The 27993-nt window shown below is 36.8% G+C and overlaps 1 protein-coding gene across 7 annotated transcripts; it reads right to left on the reverse strand.

Moving 5' to 3' along the window:
• Positions 1-330: 330 nt before the first annotated feature.
• On the reverse strand, positions 331-27914 carry Pmvk (Phosphomevalonate kinase). 7 transcript variants are annotated; one of them, XM_076208582.1, is made up of 6 exons: positions 27810-27914; positions 26482-26580; positions 23507-23593; positions 19365-19579; positions 6987-7139; positions 331-1038 (listed from the first exon to the last, which is right to left on the reverse strand). In XM_076208582.1, the coding sequence occupies exons 2-6, from the start codon at positions 26565-26567 to the stop codon at positions 902-904; spliced, it is 678 nt and encodes a 225-aa protein (XP_076064697.1). In that variant the 5' UTR covers positions 26568-26580; positions 27810-27914; the 3' UTR covers positions 331-901. The 7 variants fall into 7 exon arrangements, with proteins under 7 accessions (XP_076064697.1, XP_076064696.1, XP_076064694.1 ...); XM_076208581.1 differs by lacking the exon at positions 27810-27914 and adding an exon at positions 27484-27689; XM_076208579.1 differs by lacking the exon at positions 27810-27914 and adding an exon at positions 26743-26987.
• Between the last annotated feature and the right edge of the window lie 79 nt (positions 27915-27993).

Consider the following 27993-nt stretch of genomic DNA (forward strand, 5'->3'; position numbering starts at 1 on the left):
TTGCTCATAAGACATTCCCCTCTTGCTTAATGCCCCTTTCACTCTATCCATCTATCTAATCTTCTGTCATTCCCTCAAGTTCACTCCATCCACCTCTGCTTTCCACTCATCTATTACTAATCTTTCTTGACTCATTTTTTCCATGTGTCCAAACAATCCCAATATTCTTTCATCCGCCCTATCTGCCATATCCTTTTCCACCCAAGCTCTCCTCACCTCTTTTCTCACACTATCCAACCTTGTAACCCCTACCATACTTCTCAAACATTTCATCTCAAACACATTTAAGCTTTTCCTCTCTGCCTTTCTTAAATTCCAAGTCTCTGCCCCATACAATACTGCTGGCACAATCATCTCTTCATATAATCTCCTCTGCATCCATTCCCAAATGCCTATTTCTCATAACACTTTTTAATCCCTCAAGGCATTTACTTGTTTCTCTCAATTTACAATTTACCTCTATATCCACTCCTCCTTTTCCTGCCACATGTGACCCAAAATACCTAAAGCTATCCACTTCCTCCAGCCTTTCTCCTTTCAGACTTACTTCCAACTTGCTGCCATCCTCTCCCCTTGTACATCTCATCACCTTACTTTTACCCACATTTATCTTCAACTTTCTCCTATTGCATACCTTCCCAAACTCTATCACTAACTCCCTTAATTCTCCCTCTGACCCTGCCACAAGTGCATAGCAATGTCATCAGCAAAAAACAACTGGCTCATCTCCCACTATTCTCCATTTTCTTTAACCATTTCCAATCCCTTGCCCATTACCTTTGCTTTTACCTCCTGTGTCTGTGTCTTAGAATTACTATGCCTGTTTCAATCCCAAGCATAACGAAAATACCAGAATAGTTATCAGCATGATGCTATTGTACACTAGTGATTTATATCTTATTCAAACATATTCTTTACAAAAATCTACAACAGTTTGAAGAAAATCCTGAACAACTTTTTCATCTCCACTGTTGTTGATGCACCAGTCCATGTCATGCACACTGTCTAGATCACACTCGGTCTCTGCATCATCCACACCTGCAAACCATTTACCATTATCAGAGAAAAGAAATTACTTTAATGATTGGTATTCACAAAAATACATCTTTCAGCTCTTTTTCCCAGCAAATGATGATAGCTCACCAGAAAGTGGACAAGCTATCTGCTCCTTATGACCTATCTTCTTACAGTCTGTTTTACAATTAAGTCACATGAGCACAATTCCTGTATACTACAGTTAGGTAAATAGTGTCATGAGAAATAGGTATCTGTTGATAACTACAAAGAAAAGGTCATATGAAGAAATGGTTGTGCCCACAGCACTATGGAGCAGAAACTTGGAATTTGAAGAAGCCAGAGAGGAAGAGTCTAAACATGTTTGAGGAGTATGGTAAGGGTTCCAAGGATAGACAGAGTGACAAAAGATGGAGGTAAGGCAGAGAGCAAGAGTAGGAAGAAAGTTGATGGACAAGGGAAATCAAAGAGTGCTGAGATGGTTTGGTCATGTGGTATGAGGTATATGTATATTTTGACTTGGCTTTTATATATATATATATATATATATATACACTCACTATCTGAGTTACGACCTAGATCGGTTCCGACCAACCGGTGGTAAGTCGAAACGGTCATAACTCGGAACGTATACATTCAAGGTGTATACTCAAGGACATATGATGCAGAGCGTAAATCCAGCTCAAATGTATCGTTTGTGGCCTCATTGTAGAACATTCTCAGTGTATGCAAAATATCCAATACTCTTTGATTGTTATACTAAATAATAAATTAATAATAATAAATTAATAGGATAGGGTAAAGAAAGAAAATATATTACACAGGATTCTTATTAGAGACCGAAAATACAAATTAACACAACGATACAAAATATAAAAAATATAAAATATGCATGTAAAAAAAAATAATAATAATAAAATCCACTTTTTTGTTGCACGTCATCTACACTTTCTCCGTGCATACGGTCGAGGGAAAGATCAGGCACTAGGTCTGGCGAGGCACCATGGGGGATCCGTTGGTATCCGCTGGTCGAGGCATAATTAATCAAAAGAGGTTGAAGTAATAAAGGCTTAATAACATTTAAAATAATTCCCTCAAATGTACATGAAAACAAGTACAAGATTTGCTTCTATGCACTGGGCTCAATCGTCGCCTCCCATGCAAAAACGTTCGGTCTCTCTTCGTAAGAAAAGAATGATAATCATAGCATAACGTTATTTCATCAAATAAATATTTTATGCATGGAATAGTACAGTGAGATATATTGTCTTATTAAACATAAGATATTATACTTCAGAACTCCAGGAATATCATAGACTTGGGTTAAAGCTATTTGTATCCATGTTTGTACACTACAGCTTTCCACTTTCGACCAATAGAGAACTCAAACCAGAATGAAAAGTACGAATGCAGGACTACTGTAAAACGACTCTCTGTCTTGGCTTTCGGGGAAGCGTGTACCACCGATCTGGCAAAACTGCCCTTTCTGACCATTCCCACCTGCCCTGATTATCGGTTGGAATTGGGAATCGAAATACGGTATATCAGTTCCAGTAAAATTATGGTATATGGTAGACATCTTATGGTAGATGGTAGACACACACTAAATTATGGTAGAAATACCATAATTATGGCAGACAGCGCAACCTTGGTGAGATGCTGTGCTGTGCTGCCGTAACTGTTGTACAGGATGCTGGATGCCACGTGCAAACATACAGTAAACCAGTAAACTCATAATATGTGCATGTAGGCATCTGCTGAATGTGGTCGTAAGTACGGGTGGACGTAAGTCGCACAGGTCATAACTCGGATAGTGTGTGTATATATATATATATATATATAAATGAGGAGGTGAGGAGGAGAACAGGGGTGGAAAGGGAGTTGGGAAATAGGGTTGATGAAAGAGTATTAGGATGGTTTGGACACATGGAAAGAATGAGTGAAGAAAGACTAGTAAAAGAGGTATGGAAGGCAGATGTGGAAGGAATGAACATGAGGGAACGTCCTAGGATGAGGTGGATGGATGGGGTGAAGGGGGCTTTGGGGAAGAGGGGAATGTCTGTTGAGGAAAGACAAGAGAGGACAGAAGACAGAGGTGAATGGAGAATGGTTGTATATGGATGATGTTGTGATGCATGAGGTGGAATGAGTGGGGGGATGGGGGGTGAGGTAGTATGTGTGAGCAAAATTTGACACAGCCCGAAGGGATTTCTTCCCGTCTTCTCCTTTTATGCATGGGGGTACGGAGAGGGGGGGGGGTTGCCAATTTAATGAAGCAGCATTGCTGTGGATGTGCTGTGTCTTGCGACACTGCTTCTGACCCAGGGCAGTGGACAAGGTGCAGGGATGACCCGTCATCTGGGAGGTGCTAAGATAAGAGGGAGGGTGTGAGGGGTGTGGAGTGTATTCAGAGATGGAATGGGTGGGAATTATTTTATGCCTTCCTTTTTGGCTACCTCCCTTGTAAGGGGGAAAAAGCCTTGGTATATGTATGTATGTATATATATATATGTATATATATAGATATACACATATATATATATACATACATATACCAAAGGCTTTTTTTCCCTCACACTGTGGGTAGCCAAAAAGAAATAGGCATAGAAATCATTCCCACCCATTCCATCCCCTACATATTCCACTCCCCTCCACCCTCCTCCCTCCCTGTCATCTTGGCACCCCCTGGATGACGGGTCATCCCTGCATCCTGTCCACTGCCCTGGGTCAGAAGCAGTGTCGCAAGACACAGCACATCCACAGCAAGGCCATCTCATTAACTCAGCAACCTCCCCTCTCCATCCCCTCATGCAGAAAAGGAGAAGACTGGGAGAAATCCTTTCGGGCTGTGTCAAATTTCTCATACATACTTCCTCAACCCCCATGCCCCACCCACTCCCCCTCATGCATCACAGCATCATCTATACACAATCCTTCTTCATTCACCCCTATCTTCTGTCCTCTCCTGTCCTTCCTCAACAGACATTCCCCTCTTTTGTAATGCCCCTTTTACCCCATCCATCCATCTCATCCTAGAAAGCCCCTCATATTCACTCCTTCCACCTCTGCCTTCCACACCTCTTTTACTAATCTTTCTTCACTCATTCTTTCCATGTGTCCAAACCATCCTAATACTCTTTCATCAACCATATCTCTCAACTCCCTTTCCACTCTTGTTCTCCTCCTCACCTCCTCACTTCTCACTCTATCTAGCCTAGTAACCCCTATCATACTTCTCAGACATTTCATCTCAAACACATTCAAACACCTTCTCTCTTCCTCTCTTAAGTTCCATGTTTCTGCCCAGTACAGTGCTGTCGGCACAATCACTCCTTCATATAACCTCTTAGCATCCATTCCCAAATGTCTATTTCTCATTACATTTTTTAATTCACCAAGGCATTTACTCACTTCTCTCAATCTACATAGTACTTCCATCCCCACTCCTCCCTTTCCTTCCACATTTGCACCCAAGTATCTGAAACTATCCACTTCCTCCAGTTTCTCACCCTTAATGCTCACTTCCAGCCTGCTGTCACTCTCTCTCTTTGTACATCTCATCACCTTACTTTTGCCCACATTTATCTTCAGCTTCCTTCTTTCACACACCTTCTCAAACTCTGTCACTAACTTCCTCAATCCCTCCTCTGATCCTGCTACAAGCGCAGTGTCGTCAGCAAACAACAACTGGCTTATTTCCCACTTTTCTCCATTTTCTTTAACCATCTCCAATCCCCTACCCACTACCTTTGCATTCACCTCTCGCACCACCCTATCCATGTATAGATTGAACAGCCAAGGCGACATAACACATCCCTGACGAAGTCCCACCTTTACCTCAAACCATTCACTCTCTCCATTTCTAATCCTAACACAAGCTCTACTACTCTCATTAAATTCTTGACTGCTCTTAACAGCTTTCCTCCTATCCCATATATCTGCAGTACCTCCCACAGTGCCTTCCTGTCTACCCTATTGTAAGCCTTTTCCAGATCCATAAAAGCCAAAAAAACATCCTTACCTTTTCTATAGCTTTCTCACATATCTGTCTTACCACAAAAATCTTATCTACACAACCCCTACCTGTCCTAAACCCACACTGTTCATCATCAATTACTCCCTCTGTTCCTCTCCTAATCCTCTCAATCAAGACCCTCCCATAAGCATTCCCAACTACACTCAACAGAGTCCACTTGGCCAGAATGCGATGCGGCCACCACCCAGCACTTCTAAGCTACCAGAAGAGGCTGGATGACCACATTGTGAACAGCTGCCCAGGATGTAACACTTCACCCCATACCATAACACATAATGGAAGACTGCATTATACACAATCATGCACGCAAACAACACAACATACACTATAAAGGATTTGTGGGAAAACCCAGTTTCGGCTGTAGCATTCCTTGGGGAGACGGGACTGCTCGGACAGACAGTCTAGGGAACGACAACAACAACAACTACACTCAACAAGCTGATCCCTCTGAAACTACTACACTCACACTTGTCCCCCTTTCCCTTGTAAAGTGGAACGATACAAGCACCCTTCCAGTCCTCTGGCACTCTACTCTCTCTTAAACAAACATTAACCACTTCACTACGGGACTTAAATCTTGCGGGCAGCAGCCAATGCCAGCCGTACGATGTGTCGTAATAATACTCGCATCATAAAATATAGTCACGGCTTATATCGATCGTTCTCTCTTTCACCCGTGAATTTTGAAAACCACAGAGAATGGGATTAAGAGCAGATTAGAGAGAATGTAAAAACACAGGGGCAACTACAATAAATATAATCAAGACACCGATATGGCAGCGTCGCGAATCCACTTGCACCTCATGACGCCTACGTGTGCGGCACCATATAGAAAGGGTTAAATAACCTCACCAGCCAGTCCACCATCAGTGTACCTCCTTTCTTCAGACATTCTGCATGGCATCCATCCAACCCAGGTGCCTTACCTGCTCTCATCATCTTACCAGCTGCTTTCACTTCATCTTTCCCTATTTCTCCTCCATTTTCCTCACTCATCACTCTCATTTTCTTAGTGCTTCCCACTGCAACTAACTTTCCCTTCCTATCCTCCTTCACATTTAGCAACTCGCCTAAAATACTCTGCCCACCTTCCTCTCACTGCCTTCTCTTCCATTATCATCTCTCCATCTGCACCTTTTACTTTTTTTTCTCTACTTGATTCATCTCCTCTTCCTCTTTTAATTTCTTTCCAAAACATATTTTTATACACACACACACACATATATATATATGTATATATATATATATATATATATATATATATATATATATATATATATACATGTGTCAGAAGTAATATAGCAAAGAGCCAAGATGAGAGAGAGAGGGAGGGGTGGTAAATGGGAGTGGAATTATGCCCTTTGACTTTGACTACCCCCCCTTGTAAGGAGGAAAAAACATTGGTATATGTATGTATGACTGAGAAATGTGTGTGGCAGACAGCAAGGATTAAAAGAGAGTTGTTGGATAGAGGGTTGTTTGAGTATATGGTGTAGATCATGTAGGAGGAGTGACTTTGACCTGGCCACCCCACTTATAAGTAGGAAAAGTCTTTTTGGTACGAGAATATATTTATATATGTTGAAACATTATGATAATTTGAGAAAGGTGGATAAAGAAGACACGGGTCTAAGTTCGAGATTATTCCTGACTTGTTACACACTAAGCAAAACTAGTCAGGAATAAAATTAGACCTAGATCCATCTTTTCTTTATTCACCCTCCTCAACATATGCATGTATTATCATTATGATCAATGGTTTACCAGTGCTTAATGAATATATGGTTAAATACACTCCATGGTGATTAAACTGGATAGAGAGTGAAAGGATCAAGGGCATATCTGAAGAACCAAAAGCAGCTTATTTCCATGAAAAATTAAGATGTGGTTTTGTGATTCCTGCAATATTTTCTATTTCTAATAATCTTACACTTACTTTGTGTAAAAACCCATCCCCTTTGTTTCCGTGCATCCTCTGTTGCACTTATCCTCACTGTCTTCACTAAATCCTCTGAGTGGTGCTCCTTGAACCAAGCCAAGTCACTGCGCCTCCGCATGTCACTGACAATCCAGACTGGGAAGCTCGGTGCTGTTGACAGGATATAAGTGAATAAGCAACTAAAATTTACTACACATTACAGTCCCAATGACAAAGATAAGAAGCGTAGGACCTAGTTGTGTTTCCCCAGGGTGGGGTCAGGGAAGGTGTGAAACCCATTGTTTGTTTGAGTGTTGGGGGGAATGACACAGTTAAATTAGGGAGTGAGGAATTGTTTGTGCAGTTCCAGGATGCACTAGATAAGATTAGGAATAAGGGAGGGGTTCCTGTTTTATGTGGAATCCTTCCAAGGTGTAGAGTTGGAGGCATGTGGTATTCCAGGGCTATTACAATGAATTGCAGGCTGGTAAAACATTGTAAAGCCAATGGATGGGCATTTGTTGACAACTGGGGTCACTTTTACAGTAAGAATCATCTATATACAAGGGACATGGTGCACTTATCACCCAAAGGATTTTGGCTCCTTGCTGAATCCCTTGAGCAAGTAGGCACCATGTTGCAGGGTATTTTTGGGTAGATTACATGGGAGTTGGGGGGGCGGGAGTATCTGAATATAGTTTAAACAATAGAAACAGCTCAGAGAGGGACTGTGAAAAGAATCACCTAATCAGGTGGAGAGAGGATAAACTAAAAGTTTACTATACAAACAGTAGAAGTGTAATAAATAAAGTTTATTTGCTGTGAGGTAAAGCATGTGTAGAGATTTTATACTTTAACTATTACTGAATCCTGGATCAATATGGCTGGTAGACATTTCCTTCCAGAAATCGAGATAGAAGGATATAAGTTTTTTCACAAGGTCAGGGTGGGCAGGAGTGGGGGGGAGTAGTACTTTTTGTTAAAAATACAACAAATTGTATTATCAACAATTCAATTAAGGAAGAGGATAGTACAGAATCTATTTGGGTGGAGATTATAGGCAAGAATAAGAAACTTATTATTGGCATCCTATAGACCTCTTAAACTCAGCATTGAACAGACTGATCCCCTGATTCATGAAATTTGCAGGGCGTCCCAGTACAAAAACTTTGTGATCATGGGAGATTTTAATTATAGAAATACTGACTGGGAAACTTTAGTAGGAGACTAGAAAGCACAAAATTTCTTTGATGTGGTGCAGGATAATTTCCTAAAACAAATAGTTACCAATCCTACGAGGGGAGAGAATACTCTGGACTTAGTTTTAACTAATAATGAGCACCTAATGAGAATTGCAAGTGGGAGATAGTCTAGGCTCTAGTGATCATCAAGAAATAAGATTTAATATTATTTGGCAAAAATCAAATAGTACAAATAATGTTCTAGTACCAGACTTCAGGAGAGCCAATTTTGATGAGATGAGAAGGCATTTAAGACATCTGGTCACTTACGAGACCAACCCAGGGAGCTGTGACAGGGTAAGACACATATTCAGTCCAGACATCATTAGTGCCATCAGGAGTCAGGTCATGGAGGGTAATGTGCATAACTTGGGTCAGGTCACTTACAAATGCGAGGTCAACAGCCCGGTCAGCGAGTTAGAAGAAATGTACAGTAACCTAACAGCTTCAATTCTAAATGCACATAGTATATCTATTCCTCCCAAATGGATGATGGACAGGCTGAAATATGAGGTTGGAATTAAAAGAGGACTTTACATAAGAATAAAAAATGGGGAAACACACCTTAGATCTAAATATAATGATATGGCATGACTGGTTAAAAAGAACATGTAGTATATATAAATGATATAGACCACGGACTAAAGTCTATTGTCTCCAAATTTGCCAATGATACAAAATTGTGCGGAATGGCAAACGATCACTTAAATCAATTAGATATTCAAGAAGATTTAGATCAACTACAGCAATGGTCTGAAAAGTGGCTAGTGAAATTCAACACAAGTAAATGCAAGGTTATGCACATAGGTAAAAATAATAGTAAGTACAATTACAAGTTATTTGGAAATTCGTTAACAAAAGTGGATAGTGAAAAGGATCTTGGGGTAATTATCAGTAACGATCTCAAATCATAAGAGCAGTGTATTTCAGATTCATGAACAAGCTATATAAATCGTTAGTTCATCCACATTTTGGAATATGCTGTCTCCATATGGTCACCGAATTTCATTAAAGACATTGACAGATTGGAAAAAGTACAATGGCGAGCCACAAAATTGATTCCAAGTATAAAAAATAAATCATACAAAAATCTACTAAAACATATGAATCGGCCTTCCCTAAAAAAGCGTAGACTTAGAGGTGACTTGATACAACCTTTAAGATTCTAAACAGGATTGACAACATAAAAAATGGCAAAAATTTTACACTGAATGAGAATTCGACAAGAAATAATGGTCTTAAACTGTCCGGAAATAGATTTAATTTGGAAGTGGGTAGAAACAACTTTGCCAACCATGTAGTTAATGAATGGAATAAACTTCCTGCAGAGGCAGTGCAATGTAGTTTAGTTCAAAGCTTTAAGATCTGTTTAGATAAACATCTAAGCAAGCTGCTGTAATGACTGCCATTTATTTTATATTATTTATTTATTTGTTTGTTATTGTCTGTTTATTATTTGCTTGATTTTCATTTATAATTATTCATCTGTCAATTTATTATTTACTATTTACCTGTTTGTTTACCATTTAACTATACCTATGCATTTATCTATTATTATTTACATTATCATAATTTTTATTTTATTCTATTTTCTATTTTATTATCATTATTTTTTTATTTATCATTATATATATTTTTTTGCATCAAACTTAGTTATGGACCAAAAGGTCTCCTGTCGGCATGCTCTGCCTTTGTAATCCTTTGGATTTAAGGTTGCTAGACAAGCTAGATCCAACCTAAAGGGCTTCTTTCACCTCTACAGAACAAAAAATAAGGAAAGGATGGACCCAATTAAAAATGACTAAAATGTCATGATAGAATTGGAGGATAATATGAGTGAAGCACTTAAAAAACATTTTCTCTCGGTGTTTACTAAGGAGAGATTAGAGAAGGTAACTGACTGCGATCCAATTTTCAGTGGGGATGAAGAATGTAGACTATCTAAAATTAGCATTAGTAAGGTAGTAGTTAAACAGATTGAAAGACTTAAAGCTACAAAATTCCCAGGTTCAGATGAATTTTTTCCAAGTGTGCTTAAAGAGTGTAAATTTGAAAGCTACAACCAGTTAACAGAAATGTGTAATAAGTCAGTAGACACTGGTTTTATGCCCATTGCTTGGGGGCAGGCAAACACTGTTCATGTTTTCAAACAGGAGATAAACTGTCTATATGCAACTACAGGCCAATTGATTTGACATCAGTTATAGGTAAATTACTTGAATCAATAATAGTTAATAGACTCACAGATCACATCTAGACACAATTTGATTCATGACTCACAGCATGGTTTCTCCATGTGTGACTAATCTTTTATTATTTTACACTTACATATATAAGGTGTCAGATAACAATGATAGTTACGATGTTATTTACTTTGACTTTAGCAAAGTGTTCAGCAAGGTACACCACCAGAGACTACTAAATAAAATCAAAGCCCATGGCATAAGAGGAAAAGTGTTAGAATGAAATAGAGCTTCGATCAGTGGGTCACCATAAGTGGTGTAAAATCCAAATGGGGGAGTGTTTCAAGTGGAGTTCCCCAGGACTTGGTTTTGGGTCCTTTATTGTTCATTATGTACATAAATGATTTGGAGAATGAAATTAATAGTGATGTTAGTAAGTTTGCAAACAATAAAATAGGATGTCTAATAAAGTCAGGAGATGACTCCGAGATTCTGCAGGATGACCTTAACAAATTGTTCACATGGTTAGTGAAATGGCAAATGGGCTTCAACATCTCAAAGTGCAGCATGTTAAACATAGGGTTACACAACCCTGAAAATAGATATAACTTAGATAACATGTTTTTAGAGAAAACTGAGTGTGCGAGAGACTTGGAAGTTCTAGCGAGTCCTGACCTTAAATCCAGGAAACAATGCATTAGTACCAGGAATAACGCTAACAGAGCATTAGGTTTTGTTACTAGGATGGTTATGAATTGAATTCCAGGAGTAATTATATATCAAACTCTAGTTAGACTCATCCTTGACTATGCAGTACACTTTTAGTCTCCATCCTATAAAATGGACACCAATTCACTAGAATCAGTACAGAGGAGAATGACCAAAATGATGCATGGGCTCAGAAATTTACCTTATGAAGAGAGGCTTAGGCACCTTAACTTACACTCTTTGGAAAGATGCAGAGTGCGGAGTGATCTAATAGAGATCTTCAAGTGGATCAAAGGCTTTAACAAGGGTGATGCAAACAAGGTCATCATATTAAGACAACAGGGCAGGACTAAGACTAATGGATTTAAATTGGACAAATTTAGATTTAAGAAGGAAATAGGCAAGAATTGGTTTACTAATAGGGTGGTCAACAAATGGAATAGACTTAGTAACCATGTGGTGAGTGCTAAAACTATGAGTTAAGAAACAGATAAATTTATGGATGGGGATGATGGGTGGTAATGGACATGGACCTGCCTTATGTAGGCCTTATGGTCTTTTGCACATGGTGGTCCTACAAGACAGACAACAAAGCTACCCATTTTCAAAACCCTTCAACCCCCCTCACCTCCAACAGGTGGTGTAGCCTTTTGGGGGCTGACACTGTCTTCAGACTGGGCCCAAGATCTCTCTATCAACTTCAACTGTATTTCTTCCATTTTTTTCATACAAAGTTGACAACCAGTAACTGCTCTCCTCTCCCTCCCACTTTAAGCCAGTGACATAGAAACACTCCCACATTAATGAAACAATACATTTATCAATCCAAATTTTCTTCCCAGAGAGATCTGTGGGAGGTTCCAAGGACTGCTGCCAGCCACTGTGGGCTGTAGGTTATCCACTTTGTGAAACTCAAGACAACAATTGACTGATTGAAGATTATATTATCCAACCTTCAAACCAATAATAAAAAATATATTTCATACAGTATGTCCCATACTAGGGTATTGACTGCATGGTGACATGCAATTAGTATTTTAGGATGATTCTGCAGGGTGTCCCTTAAGACCAAAGCCAATTTTTTTTTTTTTATATGAGAGTAAAATATGTACTCATAAAGGAATAATGACATGCTATTGTACTACTACTACTACTGTCCTTCATTTATACTATTACCTTGAACCTATCTTTTACCACTTCTATGATTCTACATCTTCCTTCTCTGATCCCCTGTTGTTTGTTTTCATGTGTATTTTCATGTATGTTGTAGAAGATGACTCAGTGGTATGGTGTGAGGGGCTAAGGATCATGAGGGGGCAACCAAGGATGAGATGGATGGATGGGGTAAAAGGGGTATTGGGAAAGACATTCTCTGCTGTTGTTTGTGACCTGAATTTATCCTTAATTGGTCTGGTCTTGTCTATATTGTATTTCCTCAGTCTATATATTTCTTCAGTTTCTTTATCTATTTCTTGTTTACTTTTCCTTCTCCTCTTTTACTCTTGTAGTCCTATTTGAATTATGCTTCTCTTCCATTCCCAATATAATTATACATTTCTTTTTATCTGCAAAGTCTCTTACTATATTCTCCTTCTTTCTCATCACTTTAATAACTGTGTCCTTAGTTTGTTCTTTCATCTGTTGTTTCACTATATCTCTAAATTCAATTTTGTTATTTCTTAGACTTTTTTCCAACTACTTACCTTTTTTGGTATGGAATCTTTATTCTCTTTATTATTCCCCTTTAATTCCTCATTCTCATCTTTTACTTCTCTTAACTGTCTTTTTAATTCTTCTATTTCTTTAGTTAGGTTTTGATTTTCCTTCTTTAGTTCCTCCAGTTTATTGACTCTTTGTGTGACTAGTGCGAGTTGGCTAAACCTAACTTCCCATGCTTCGTTCATTTTTGTTAGTTTCTCCTCTACACTTACTAGTCGGGGGAGGTTGTCATCTCCTCCTCATTAAATCCATAGAATTATTTCCTCTTTCCATTTAGCTGCTCTTATCTATATTCCTACTCTTAATACTTTTGCTCACCTGTTTGACCTCAGCTGTGTCATCTGCACACCTCTTGCTTACACCCCTTCTGACTTCCAAGGCCCATTCCTCACCTTCCTTCCATTTTCCTCAATAATGCCTCCCCTTCTATTTCTTCACCTGCCCACTACACCAACAGCTTTCCCCTTCCCTACTAATACAACACAGGTACTCCCTCGTCTCTGAAATCCACGAAAATTGCATCTTTTTCTGGAGTTCCAATGTTCACCGTCAATCCAATGTGTATTTACCTAGTTGTATTTACCTAATTGTATTTTACGGGAAGGGGAGCTATGCTCGTGGTGTCCTGTCTTCATATCTCATTTTATCTAAACTATCTTTAAATTCATGTATTGTTTTTGCACACACCACTTTCTCATCTAACTTGTTCCAAATGTCTATTACTCTGTGAGGAAAGCTGTTCTTTTTCAGATCTCCTCTATAGCTGTCTTTCTTGATTTTCTTTCCGTGTCCTCTTGTATTTCTATCATCTCATTTTATTAGATCCTCTCTATCAATAGTTTCTATGCCTTTCATGATTCTGTAAATAGTTATCAAATCTCCTCTCTCTCTTCTTTGCTCTAATGTCTGTAGCTCAAGTTTTGCTAGTCTTTCTTCATATGATAGTTTTGAGAGTGTTGGTGCCAATTTTGTAATTGCTCTTTGTATTATTTCAAGTTTTGTTATACATTTTTTTGTACTTGGTGACCACATCGTTGCTCCATATTCCAATTTTGGTCTTATCAAAGTGATTAGTATTTTCTTCACCATTTCTTCATCTAGGTATGTAAATGCCACTTTGTTCTTATTAAATTATAAGTTTCTCCAAAAATCTTGTTTATATGTTTCTCAGGTGACATATTATTCATAATAACGACTCCCAGGTCCTTCTCATTTTCAACTTTTTTTATTCCTTCTTCTCCCAATTTATATGATCCTATTATTCTTTTTTTCCTTCTTCCAAATTCCATTATACTACACTTATTATTAAACTCCATCTCCCACTTCCTACTCCATTCCCATACTTTATTGAGATCACTCTGTGGTGACTCATAATCTTCTTCCGTGTTCACTTGTTTCAACAGTTTTGCATCATCTGCAAAGAAGCTCATATAACTTTCAATTACTTCATCCATATCATTAATATATATAGCAAACATTATTGGGGCCAAAACTGTTCCTTGTGGAACACCACTTATTACTAAATCCCAATATGAGTGTTTGTCTCTTATCACTACTCTCACATTTCTTTCTTGCAAAAAGTCTTCCATCCATTTAAGCAGTTTGCCCTGTATTCCTCCTGCAGTTTCTAATTTCTTAAGCAACTTCTTATGTGGTACTTTGTCAAAAGCTTTTTTTAGGTCTAGAAATGCACAATCAGCCCATCCATCTCTTTCTTGTATTATATCTATTAGCCTTGAATAGAAACATATTAAATTGGTGATGCATGATTGTCCTTGTCTGAATCCAAATTGCCTTGATGCAAGTTGTTTTTTTCCAAATACTTTACCCATCTACTTTTGACAATTCTTTCACAAATTTTTGCTATTGTACTTGTTAGAGAGACTGGTCTATAGTTGGTAGGGTCTTCTTTATTTCCCCTTTTATATATAGGTACTATATTTGCTTTTTTCCAAATTTTTGGAAATTTTCCTTCTTTCAAGGAACTGTTTATTATGCTATGTATTTTGTCTGCCGGTTCATTCCTGCTTTCTTTCAAAATCCAGTTTGCTATTTCATCTGGTCCATGTGATTTTTTGACATCAAGATTACTCAAGTGTTTCATTATTTCATTCTTTGGTACTTCTATTTCATTCATAGAGGGGGACTTTCTCTTCCCATTCAATCTCTCCAGGTTGTATGTTCTCCCTTGTAAACACTGATTTAAAATGCTTGTTCATAATTTCTGCCATTTCTATTTCCTCTGTGTATTCAACTCCTTGTCTTAATTTCTCTAAATCTTGTTTTTCAGTTTGTTGTTTACAAATCTGTAAAATAGTTTTGGTTGATCTTTACATTTTTCAATGACATCTTTTTCATATTTTCTCTTTTTCTCTCTGCACACTTGTACATATTCATTTCTATAACAAGTATATATTTTCCATTTTTCAGGTCTTTTGTCTTTCTTCATTTTTGGTCCAGGCTTTATCCCTTTTGTCTTTTAACTCCCTACAACTTTTGTTGTACCAGCACTGTACTTATTCTTTTTCTTGTTTTTGTCTTGGGACATATTTTTCCACTCCTTTTTTATAAATTTTTGTCAAAATATTCCATTTCTCTTCCACTGTTTCCTCTTTGTATATTCTTTCCCAATTTTCTTTTTGAAAGAATTCTCTTATTTTATCAAAATTTGTTTTTTCATACATCATTCTTCCTTTTCTATATTGTTCATTTCTTTTCATGTATTTTTCCTTGTTTAGTTCCAGTTACAAAGGATTACATAGGCGGAGCATGCCAACAGGAGACCTTTTGGTCCATATCTAGGTCAGATGCAAAAAAAAAAAAATCATAATAATAAAATAATAAATAAACACTATAATAATGTAAATAACAAATAAAATACATAAATAAATGCATAGGTATAGTTGAATAATAAACAAACAGGTAAATAGTAAATAACAATAAACTGACATATAACTAATAATAAATGAAAATCAGACAGACAAATGATAACAAAACAAAAACAAATATAAAATAAATTATAATCATTACATCTTGCTTAGATGTTTATCTAAATGATTCTTAAAGCTTCGAACTGAACTACATTGCACTACCTGTGCAGGAAGTTTATTCCATTCATTAACTACACGGTTGGCAAAGTTGTTTCTACCTACTTCCAAATTGAATCTATTTCCGGACAGTTTGAGACCATTGTTTCTTGTCTGATTCTCATTCAATGTGAACATTTGGTCACTTTTGATGTTGTCAATTCCCTTTAAAATCTTAAAGACCTGTATCAAGTCACCTCTGAGTCTATGCTCTTTTAGGGAAAACAGATTCATATGTTTTAGTCGATTTTCGTATGATTTATTTTTGATATTTGGAATCCGTTTTGTGGCTCGCCGTTGTACTTTTTCCAGTCTGTCAATGTCTTTAATGAGATTTGGTGACCATACGGAAACAGCATATTCCAAATGTGGATGAACTAACAATTTACATAGCTTGTTAATGAGTGATGGACTTTTGAAATCAAAAGATCGCACAATGAGTCCTAGAATCTTAATTGCTTTCTCAGAGGCTGAAATACACTGCTTGGATGATTTGAGGTCGTTACTGATAATTACGCTGAGATCTTTTTCACTATCCACTTTTGTTAACAAATTTCCAAATAACTTTTAATCGTACTTACTGTTATTTTTACCTATGTGCATTACCATGCATTTACTTGTGTGTAAATTTCATTAGCCACTTTTCAGACCATTGCTGTAATTTATCTAAATCTTCTTGAATATCTAATTGGTTTGAGTGATCATTTGCCACTCCGCAGTTTTGTATCATCAGCAAATTTGGAAACAGTAGATTTTAGTCCATGGTCTATATCATTTATATATACTATGAATAGAAGTGGTCCAAGAACGGAACCCTGAGGAACTCCACTTGTAACATTTTTCCATCTAGAAGTTTTTCCATTTAAAACAACTCTCTGTTTTCGACCATTCAACCAATTACTAGTCCAACCTAATAGGCTACCACTTATTCTGTGTAAAGCTAATTTAGTAAGTAGTCTTTCGTGTGGGACGGTATCAAAAGCTTTTGCAAAGTCTAGATATATTAAATCTATATTGTTTCTTTTGTCATAATTCGAGATAACTGTGTTGTAGAATTCGAGTAAGTTAGTCACGCAAGGACGTTTCCGTCTGAAACCATGCTGGCTATCATTTATCAAATGGTTATTTTCTAAATGATGTTCAATAGCATCTCTGATGATAGTTTCCATTATTTTTCCTACGATTGAAGTTCAATCAATATGTGGCCATTTTTACTTATTGGTGTCTTATATTCAATCTTTTCCACTATTTTAGGTTCAGATGTGATTATCAGGTCTAGTCTCGATGGTTCTTCTTCATTTCTATACCTAGTGTTCTCTTGTATCCATTGAGTCATCGTATGGTCAATAATCATCTCGAGTAGAACATTTCCCCATGAGTCGTCTCCACCCTTTTCTGTCATCTCTTCCCAGCAGACTTCTTTGCAGTTAAAGTCACCCATCATAACTATTCTTCCTCCATCTTCCATTATCTTATTTAATGTTATCCTTGTGTCTTCTAACATATTTTTATGTTCACTCTCTTCCCACGAGGCTGTTTTTGGAGGCACATAATTTATCACAAACTTTCTGCTCTTCTTATCTCTGTCTTCCACTTCCATCATAATTTTCTCTACTGTATTCTTTCCATACGTGACACTCCTCACGTTTATATCTTTCTTAGTCAGGAACATAACTCCACCCCCTTGTTTTGTCTCTCTGTTTCTAATCCAATAATTATATGCATCATGTCCTACACTGTTGGGTGGTAGTGGACCTTTTAATTTCGTTTCTACAATTCCCATTATGTCTGGTTCTTTCGCCTTCAGATAATCATTCAGTTCATTCAATCCTGTTATTAATCCATCTATATTTGTGTAAGACACTCTTAATTTTCTGCTACTTCCATTGTATTTTCTGTTTCCTCTTTGTTTTTCTCCGGTATGGCCCATCTCACTTTCATATTCACTACTCTCCAATAGAATTTCTCTTTTTCTGTCTCTGTTCTGGTTTTTTTTTTTCTTAGCTTCTTGTCTTTTCATTTTTTCCTCCTCTCTTTACTCTCTACTCATTTCTCTTTTTATCCATACCTTTTTATATTGTTCACTGTGTGCTAGTTTCCCTGTTTTTGCTAAGATATTCTCTGCTGTCGTTTGTGACCCGAATTTAATCTTAATTGGACTGGTCTTATCTGTACTATATTTTCTGAGTCTATACATCTCTTCAGTTTGTTTCATGATTTCAGGTTCATCTTCCTGAACTAATTTTAGTAAACTGCTTACTTTTTCTTTTTCCTCTTTGATTCTTGTGGTTCTATTAAGATTATACTTCTCTTCCATTCCTAATATAATTATACATTTCTTTTTATCTGCTAAGTCTCTTACTATATTCCCCTTCTGTCTCATCACTTTAATAACTGAGTCTTCAGTTTGTTCTTTCATTTGCTGTTTTATTATGTCAGTAAATGCAACTTTACTGTTTTCTTGGATTTTTTTTCCAACCATGTGCTTCTTTTGCTATGGCTTCTTTATTCTTTATTATTCCTCTTTAACATATTCACTCCAGGGCACATCGCACGTCTGGCAGCATTAGCTGCCCGACGTGCGATGTTGCATCATAATAATCGCATTATAAAAAATAAAGTCAGTGCTCAATCGTTCGTTCTCTTTCACCCGTGAATTTTGATAACCATAGAAAATATGATGAAGCCAGTTTAGAGAGAATGAAGGTTACGTAGGTACGACTACAATGAATATAATCAAGATGGCGACGTCGGCATCATCGAGTACCCACTTGCTCCTCATGCCGCCTACGTAGGCGTCACCGTATGGAAGTGGTTAATTCCTCATTCTCATCTTTTACTTCTTTTAACTGTCTTTTTAATTCTTCTATTTCTTTAGTTAAGTTTTTGTTCACCTTCTCTAATTCTTCCAATTTCTCAACTCTCTGCGCAATCTTTGCTATGTTACCGAACCTACTCTCCCAATGTTCGGTCATTTTTTCAAGTTTTTCCTATAGTCTTGCTAATCGGGGGAGGTTGGCATCCCCCCCCTCATTAAATCCCTGGAAATTATTATCTTCACCTTCCATTGTGCTGCTCTTATCTATATTTCTAATCTTTACATTTTTGTTAATCCCTTCTTCTCCAAAATCCTCAGTCCTCCGCTTGTTTACAAGACGCCTGGCCTCCTGGACCAACTCCTCCCCTTCCTCATTTCCTTCCATTTCCCTCAGGAATCCCTCCCCTTCTCCTTTTTTCTCACCTTCCCACTACACCACAAGCTTTCCCCTTCCCTGTAAATACAATAGGTACTTCCTTGACGTTGAGATCCACTTAAAATTTTATTTTTCTTCGGAACTCCAATCTTCGCTGTCCATCCGACGAAAGTGTGTGTGTGTGTGTGTGTATGTGTATGTGATACACATGTTGTTTAGTGTGATGCACAATTCAACATGGTCTTCAAGTCTGCTAAAGTTGTACCTGAATACATTTCAATGGCTGCTCTGATGAAATAACCACTATCTTCATTGCGTTTGGCCTCACTCCACTCAATCATTGGGATTCGATATTTTTCTTTATAGTCTGATGCAGTGAGAAGTTGCTTATAATCTAGGTCATGCGTTTTTGCAAACTCTGACTTGATGGGACCAGACAACTTCACCACTATATTCAAGATATCTTCCTTATCTTGTAACCTGAAAGTAAAAAAAAAAAAAGTGTACAAGCTACCAAATTACATAATAAAAGTCATTGTTAGCTCCTGTAGGCATTATTGTAACCAATTTACATAAAATAATGATAATGATAATAAAAATAAGCATACAACTTTCATATAGCAGTAACTGATGTTGAACAAATATGAGCTTATTGTGTCTAGTTCCTCTATCAGAACTATACAAATATACTAGTTATCAGTTTTTTTCCCCTTTGTAAGGGGAGTGGCCAGGTAAACCAACACACTCACTTCAGTCATAATTAAAACCCACTTAACAATCCCTCCCACCTCAGCACCTCCTGGGTGAAGGGTCATCCCTGCCCTCTGGCACACTCTTTGGGTCAAAGGAAATAGAACAAGTTACAGCTCTTTCACAGCAGGGACTAAGAGTTAGAGCTGGTTTACCCCTAATGCTTCATCATATGGTCTCCTCATCCACTCAAAATAATTTATAATCACATGCGAAGAACATCCTTTCAGGCTGTCATCCCTATATCCATTCAATCTCCTTTATTTACTTATACATTTTGCACTCTTTTCCCTGCTAGACTGATATTCCACGTGTGTCCAAAGTCCCCTTCACCCCATCCATCCACCTAATTCTTAGTGTTCAAAATCATTCCATCCAGTTCTGTCTTTCATAATTTTTTTGTTAGTCTTACTTCATTCATTCATTTCAAATGCCCAAACCACTTTAACACACTCTAATTTACCCTACTCAGCTACTGGATAGCTCCCTTCCCAACCTTGTTCTCTGCCTCACTTTCACATTTCTTAATCTATCAGGATTAGCCCACCTTATTCCTGGGAAATATGGTTTAAGATTAAAAGAAAAATGAGGTACATCACCAAAGAAAATGAATACTATAACTACAACTCTCAACAATATGTACAAAAAAATTAATATATATATATATATATATATATATATATCAAGATCTACTATTACACAGGACGTGTGCACCCAGATCCCTGGGTCTGCTAGCGGAGGCCATTGCTTTCTTTGTAACCTGACATCTTATATTGGACAAATATATCAAAACTAAAAACCTAACATTGTATATAGGACAAATATATCAACTATTGACTTATTCAATGCAGTATAAGTTAATATAAACTTTTATAGTGAAATAAGAAACTATTTTTAAGGCACTGTTATGCTTTGAAATGCCAGTTTTAGCTGGACTTAACAGGTATTATTGTATGAGGTTAGTGGACACTTGGGTTGGCAATTTTTTTATCTTTTTAAAAAATATAGAGATCAATCTTTTATTTAAATCAGATTTATTTTATTTTAATAGTCTTTTTTATAGATTTTAAATATTGTGGGATTGCTATCTGATATGCGATCTGATTGCTAAAGGACATTTTTAGCATATCAATATAAGGAGCAGTGTTATATAGACTTGCCACAAGTATACAAGGAACAGTATAAGCCGTATGTGAGGACGTAATGCTCAGGTTCACTCGATTCCTCCAAGAGTTTTCTCATCTTAGTGACATTTGCTGCATTGTCTGTCACAACACTTCCAATGTGACAACCAAAATCTTGTTCAGCCTTCTTGATCGAATTTTGTACAAGTTGTAGAAGATATTCAGCTGTGTGAGGTTTCCCTGATGTGTCTATTGTGTCAACTAAATAAATCTGACCAGTGGATGTTGTTAGAGTGACACATATTATGGGCTCATTATGGATGTTAGACCACCCATCAATTGAAAGACATACAGTTTCATTATTCAGGTCATCTGCACACATTTTATATTCCTTTTCATACACAAGATCCAAGTACTTATCAGCAATATCTTTTCTGGATGGAGGAATATAACCTGGCCTCAGGTTTCTGAACTATCTTGAGAAACTGAGGATGCTGAACAAGACGAAATGGTGAATTTGTAGCAAATATAATTCTTGCAACTTCTTTGTCGAGATTTTCCTTTTGAGAGGCTGAAGATTTTATGATAAATCTGTCCAGAGATGTTGATGACTTTCTTTTAGATGAAAATTATTTAGCAAAAGTGGCACCTGTGGAGGAGTCTGATAGTGACCTTTTTCATGGAGTCAGGTTTGCAGATAATTCAAGTGGAGCTGATGATGAAGGGATTGAAGCTGTTAATACAGATCCTGAAATGGAAACAGAAAATTTTAGCATATTGCATAATTTATAAATGAATAAATAAATGAATGAATAACAATGTGATTTAGGCTGCTTTTGAGTACGGTAGTTATTTTTTTTAGATAATGATCATATTCACACAAGCCACTAAATTATTTGGAAATTAACAGGATATGAAATAGGTGGGCTTGGAATTCAGCCTACACAGGATTCAGTCCACTTTTAAATTCACTAAAAATAATGGGTTAGTTGGGTTAGGTTAGGCTAAATCCCTTTGGGCTGAATTCCAATGGAACCTATGAAATATATTACACAATGTTGAATGAAATGAATAACAATCATCTAGGCCCCAAAGTTGAGTGGATACAGTATATTATAGTGATATAGTCATTACCCAAATTTAGAAGTAATGAAGTTGTTTAGGCCTTCACATTTTTATTGCACATGCTCTCCATTGTTCACCAAATTTATATAGTTGCGTATACAATATAAGTAAACATATTTCTTCTGTATGCTGTGGCTGACCTTGGCACTTATCTCTGTGAGATTTTAATCTTGACACAATGCCCAGTAGTTCCTGGCTGCAGTCTTTGCATTTAGCTTGGTACCCTTTGCCAGAAGTTGTTGGTAGTTTTTCAAAATAATTCCAGACAGGATAATTTTTTCTGCCTGAAGGAACCACTCTGCCAGGTCCAGAAGACATCCTGGTTGATTCCAAAGCAGCAACTGACTCAGTGAAAAGCTGCTTACCTAGAACAAGTTTCAACAAGAATCTTGTTGAAACTTGTTGTGGGCTGCACAGTGATATATATATTTCATGTAGGCTTATACCGTTCCTTGTATACTTGTGGCAAGTCTATATAACACTGCTCCTTATATTGATATGCTAAACATGTCCTTTAGCAATCAGATCACATATCAGATAGCAATCCCACAATATTTAAATTCTATGAAAAATCTATTTAAATCAAATAAATCTGATTTAAAAAAATATATATATATATTTTCTATATTTTTTAAAAAGATAAAAAAAATTGCCAACCCTGGTGGACACTAACCTCATACAATAATACCTGTTAAGTCCGGCTAAAACTGGCATTTCAAAGCATAACAGTGCCTTAAAAATAGTTTCTTAATTCACTATAAAAGTTTATATTAACTTATACTGCATTGAATAAGTCAATAGTTGATATATTTGTCCTACATGCAATGTTAGGTTTCTAGTTTTGATATATTTGCCCAATATAAAATGTTAGGTTACAAAGAAAGCAATGGCCTCTGCTAGCGGACCCAGGGATCTGGGTGCGCACGTTCTGTGTAATAGTAGTCCTTGATATATATATGTATATATATATATATATATGTCAACAACAGATCGGTTCATAATATTTATACACATGACCAATACATGAATCCTTGCCAAGTAATGTTTTCTCAATGGCTGAAGTTTCAAAGTGAAAATCTGAGAAATAACACCTTACACAAACATACTGTAGTCATCTATTTTAAGAGAAACACTAACCTAAGCTTCTTGCAATTTTCCCTCAGCTTAAAGTAAACATCATGAAAAACTTACTTTTGAAATAAATTGCATGTTTTGAAGTAGATATTTGAGAGGTCACACTCGACAAAGAGCTTCTTGCAACTTCCCCTCAGTTTAGATTAAACACATTTATAAAGAAGCAGATATATGAGGTCACACTTGACAAAGAGCACCTCAAAACTTGCTATCTACATACCAAAATGCTTCTTCTCCCTTATAAGGGATGTAGCTTGTCAAGGCATGTACCCACCTTTGTCTGACTATCTCCCATATAAAGAATAAGCCTTTTGGAGTATGTAGATCAGGGGTTCCCAAACTGCAGGTCATGAGCCTTTTTCTGGGGGTCATGGAGGGTACAACCATATGTACATTCAGTCATACAGACCAGTATATAGATTTGCTTGTATCAGAAAAGTAAATACAGCCTCATTAAAATATATGATTACATCAATCTTTTTTAATAAACATTAGTAAACAACAATAAACATTTTTTGTTATTGCTCTCTCTACTGTGATTAATCTTTTGAAATTTAAGATAATGTATCAGTGATGTAAAAAATGTATACACTTTCAGAAGGCTTATAAAGGTGGGGGTCATGGTATCATTAGTACTACTAAAAGGGGTCACATACTGGAAAAGTTTGGGAAACACTGATGTAGATAGATAGCAACTTTTGAGTTTCATTTTTGTCAAGTGTGACCTCTCAAATTCAAAATTGCACTAATCAATAAATATATGTTAATTGTGTATACAATTCAAAGGGATGAGATGGGAATGAGTACTTCCCTTTAGACTAGGCTACCTCCCTTATCTGGGGGAAAAGTCCTGGGTATACAGATAGTGTATACAATCTATAAAGTTCTTATTAAATAAAGTAAAAATTCTCTTATAGAACATACATTTCCAAGAATGGCTCTTCTTGTTATAGGGAATATCTATGGTGCATACATGTTTCAATACTTATACAAATAGGAAGTATACTAGTATGTAGTGAAGTGGAATTCTGAGAGTTGGGGGTTTGGAAAAAAGAAAGTTATGAGTGGAGGGGATATCAATGAAGTTAAAGAGCATATGATACTAATATATAATTGCAATACAACATAGTGAATGTCCATTTCTTGTCTACAATAGCATGAGATATTGTATTTTGTATTTCACTGCTGATAACCACAGATCTGAGGAGGATTAATCTGCTGCCCCAGGTATCTTCTAGTAGAACCATGACTCCCAAGAAACTGGCAACAGCCACTCATAAAAACAAAATGTTGTTGTCTGGGTTTAGGTAGGAATAAGGCAATGTAAGATGAGGTGTCCAGTTCTTCCTGTGTAGTGATTGTAGTTGATTAATTTCGCATCAGTGGCTAGTCTTTGTTGATATTGCTTTCAAGTTAGATGGTAACATGAATGAAGATGTACTGGTGTCTGTGGAGGATAACATAAAGAGGGATAGTACAAATTAAAAGTTATTAGTATTCTTTTTTTGAGTGGGAATTAGTCTCCAGTCATAAAGGATTGTTATGAGAGTATAAGATAGTATTAAACACATTGATCAGGCAATATAAGTTTACTATACAAATTTCTACTTTCTGGTATACAAGACATGCAACTACCATGGATTACTAAAAAGCCACATGTTAGTGAAACTGTGTGTTTAAGGATTTTACAAGTCCATAAGACTAGGTAGGTCAAACACCACCAGAGGCGCCATCGTCGATGACGAGCACAATAGCGCGTCATTTTATGCGCACGCCATTCAAACGGCCAAATTTATATACCGCGGGAAAGTTAATTAATAAAAATGTTGTGTGAGTGTATTTACTACGATCGTAGTAAATTTCAAACATTCACATCATCAGTTACATGTCGGTCAATAAAAACATAAGATAAACATGGCGGCCTGCATTCAGCAGTAAATCGAAAATTGGCATATGTTTCAACGTAAAAGATGAGCTAACATATTTACGGTTGTGGCAACTGACCATAATAAAGAAAAACTACTAGTATCGCGGATTATTCTAATACCAAAATAAAGGCAGCGTGTTACGGTAGAGCTGAGAAATCGCAGGTATTAATTAGTTTTTTTTTTCTATCGGGTCGGATTATCGGATAACAACATCAACATCCATCCCGCCATCTTATCAAACTTCACTCTATTAAGTTTCTTACTATTATGTTATTAGCGTAATAGACTTATAGTTGAATTATTTGAACTATTTTCTTTAAAATGTGTGATTTTCATGTAATTTGATCAAAGAGAAGTTACGTTTTTATCCTCCGTAATATTACGGACCACAGCTACGATTCGTCCTGCCCGCTATCTATGATCACTGGTGGTATGGATCAAACTACACTATTAAGTTTGTTACTATTGTGTTATTAGTGTAATAGCTTGCATATAGTTGAATTATTCAAACTATTTTCTTTAAAATGTGTGATTTTCATGTAATTTGAAGGTATTCGTAGCTGTGGTGGGTAATTTTGCAGAGGATAAAAACGTAATTCTATGATCAAGTTACATGGAAATCACACATCTTAAAGAAAATATGTCAAATAATGCAACCATATGCTAAATTTTTATATAAAATTGTGCCTGTCAGCAAAAACCGTCATTGTTTACGTTCGATCGGCGATTCGTCAGACCGCACGTTTCGGCCCGATTTCCGGGGAGAAAATAGGCCCGATTTAATTCCATTCAAAATGCAATATCTCGAGAACAAGGACAGCTAGATGGATAATTCAAATTGCATTATACTCATAGCGACTTTTTGCATCCCATGAGAACTACTTCAGCTCAAATATCATGAATTCCATTTTCATGTTGACCTAGCTAATAAGACTGCTACAGTCTTGATATTTTTTTTTTTATATGTTGACACCTTCGCTACAGCCTTTGTAGAACATCTTTTGTATCTTCAATCTTGCCATATACATTGGGTCTACTATTACTCATTTAGTCATTATAGTGATTTTGTGTTAACAATAAACTTTATAAAAAGTCTAAATGAAAAAACCTGAAAATCCCTGCATGCATAAAGATACCAGTACCATTTACTATTACATGTGTTACTCATTGCCCGGTATGTTCTATACATTAGCTTTCTAATTTCTTGAATAAATTTTTGTACAAAACAATTGACATTGTGAGAAATGAAGAAAACACATAGGAAATGGAGCTGTCACCTAATGTCGTCTCAATTGATTGCACCAATAATTAATCATCTTACCTTTCGTGAAGCAAATCTGTTATGTAGTCCTTTCCAGACTTCCGCTTTCCACAAAAAAGAAGAATGATTTTCTTTTTGTCAGGCATTGCTGGCAGGTACCTGAAAGTAAATTCGTGGGTAATCGATGCAACAAATAATTCTGAAAACTATTGACACATTGGAAATTAAATAAGTGTTCGTAGTCATGCTACTATCACTAATATCTCTGCTTCTAGTGCTATTGCAACTTTGCAAGAATCATGGTGGATGCACTTTGAATACCGTGACAGATAGACTTGAGCTGGGATTGTTTATGTTTTGAAAGTTACGCCTGTGGCTGTGACTTCGGATTCAGTGTTTACGATCTTTATAGAGAAAATTCTAGTTTCTAATTGCACTAGTGACTAGAACCTTCTGTACACGCAACTGCCAAATGAAAACATCACTTTATTACTTTAAGTCTCACTAACTCTAATTGCACAGCTATACTAATCGGGAAACGGTATTTGAGAACGCTCGATGTTACAGTGCACGAAGATCTGACACCAGCTGTTTCAAGTTCCGAACTTTGCCGCAACAGTTCAAGTTAGTGTACTGTACTGATCTATGAGTAGACTAGAGAACAGAATTGGTGACACAGATTAATTTCTACACTTTGACCGCAGTTGTGATTTTCATACTACCATTCGATTTTGAAGTGTTAAATTGAAAGAGACTCATTCATATGTACTGTATTTCATGGCACTGCAGGACATTTTAATATCTATAATCAGAAGAGGAAACTTAGCCTATCTGTAAACTGCAGCGCTTAATTATGCATTCACGTGAAAACGAAAACCGGAATAACCAAAAATCGTGTCGTATTACAAATCTGTAATATTAGATGACAATCACAATGCTCTATTAAGGCGTAATTTTTTTATATGTTCTGACTTTGTGATCAATTAGTAGAATCTTCGGAGTTTATATTATAATTTTCTGTAATGAACAAACACCGTTACTGTCACCTCAGTATGGTCTTACCTAAATTCCTACAGTTCCATCCTTCTCTGGGTACTTAATATAATAATCTAAGGAGCGGGAGGAAAGAGCGCCGCAAATATAATTATCTTCATCCATCTTGGGTGTGGACACACTTTTCCCACGGGGAGTCACGGAGCTTGGAAAGACTTCCGGGCTCAAATTAGCTTCCATGACAAATTCACCCCTTCACACTCAACAGCTCCAACAAACGGAAAATGTTCACATCAGCGACACGGTGGACTAGTCCCTTCACAACCAGAGATGAATAAAATAAATTGGCAGAAGTCTTTATGAAATTATGGCTGTGGTAGATACTCAGTACTCACAGGTGAAGTTTCCTACGTGTCGTATTCAGGGAGCTCCTACAGGGTTTTCGTTGGAGGATAACAGATAGTGGTGGGCAGCTACCGGTTTTATCGGTAACAACCTTAACGGTAGCTTACCGGCAAAAATTCTGCTACCGTTAAGGCTCCGTTAACCGATAAGCTATTCCATAACACTCGGAGAGCG

Source organism: Oratosquilla oratoria, chromosome 25 (genome assembly GCF_046742065.1).
Source record: "Oratosquilla oratoria isolate Oo_2021 chromosome 25, ASM4674206v1, whole genome shotgun sequence".
NCBI classification, from domain to species: Eukaryota; Metazoa; Arthropoda; class Malacostraca; order Stomatopoda; family Squillidae; genus Oratosquilla; species Oratosquilla oratoria.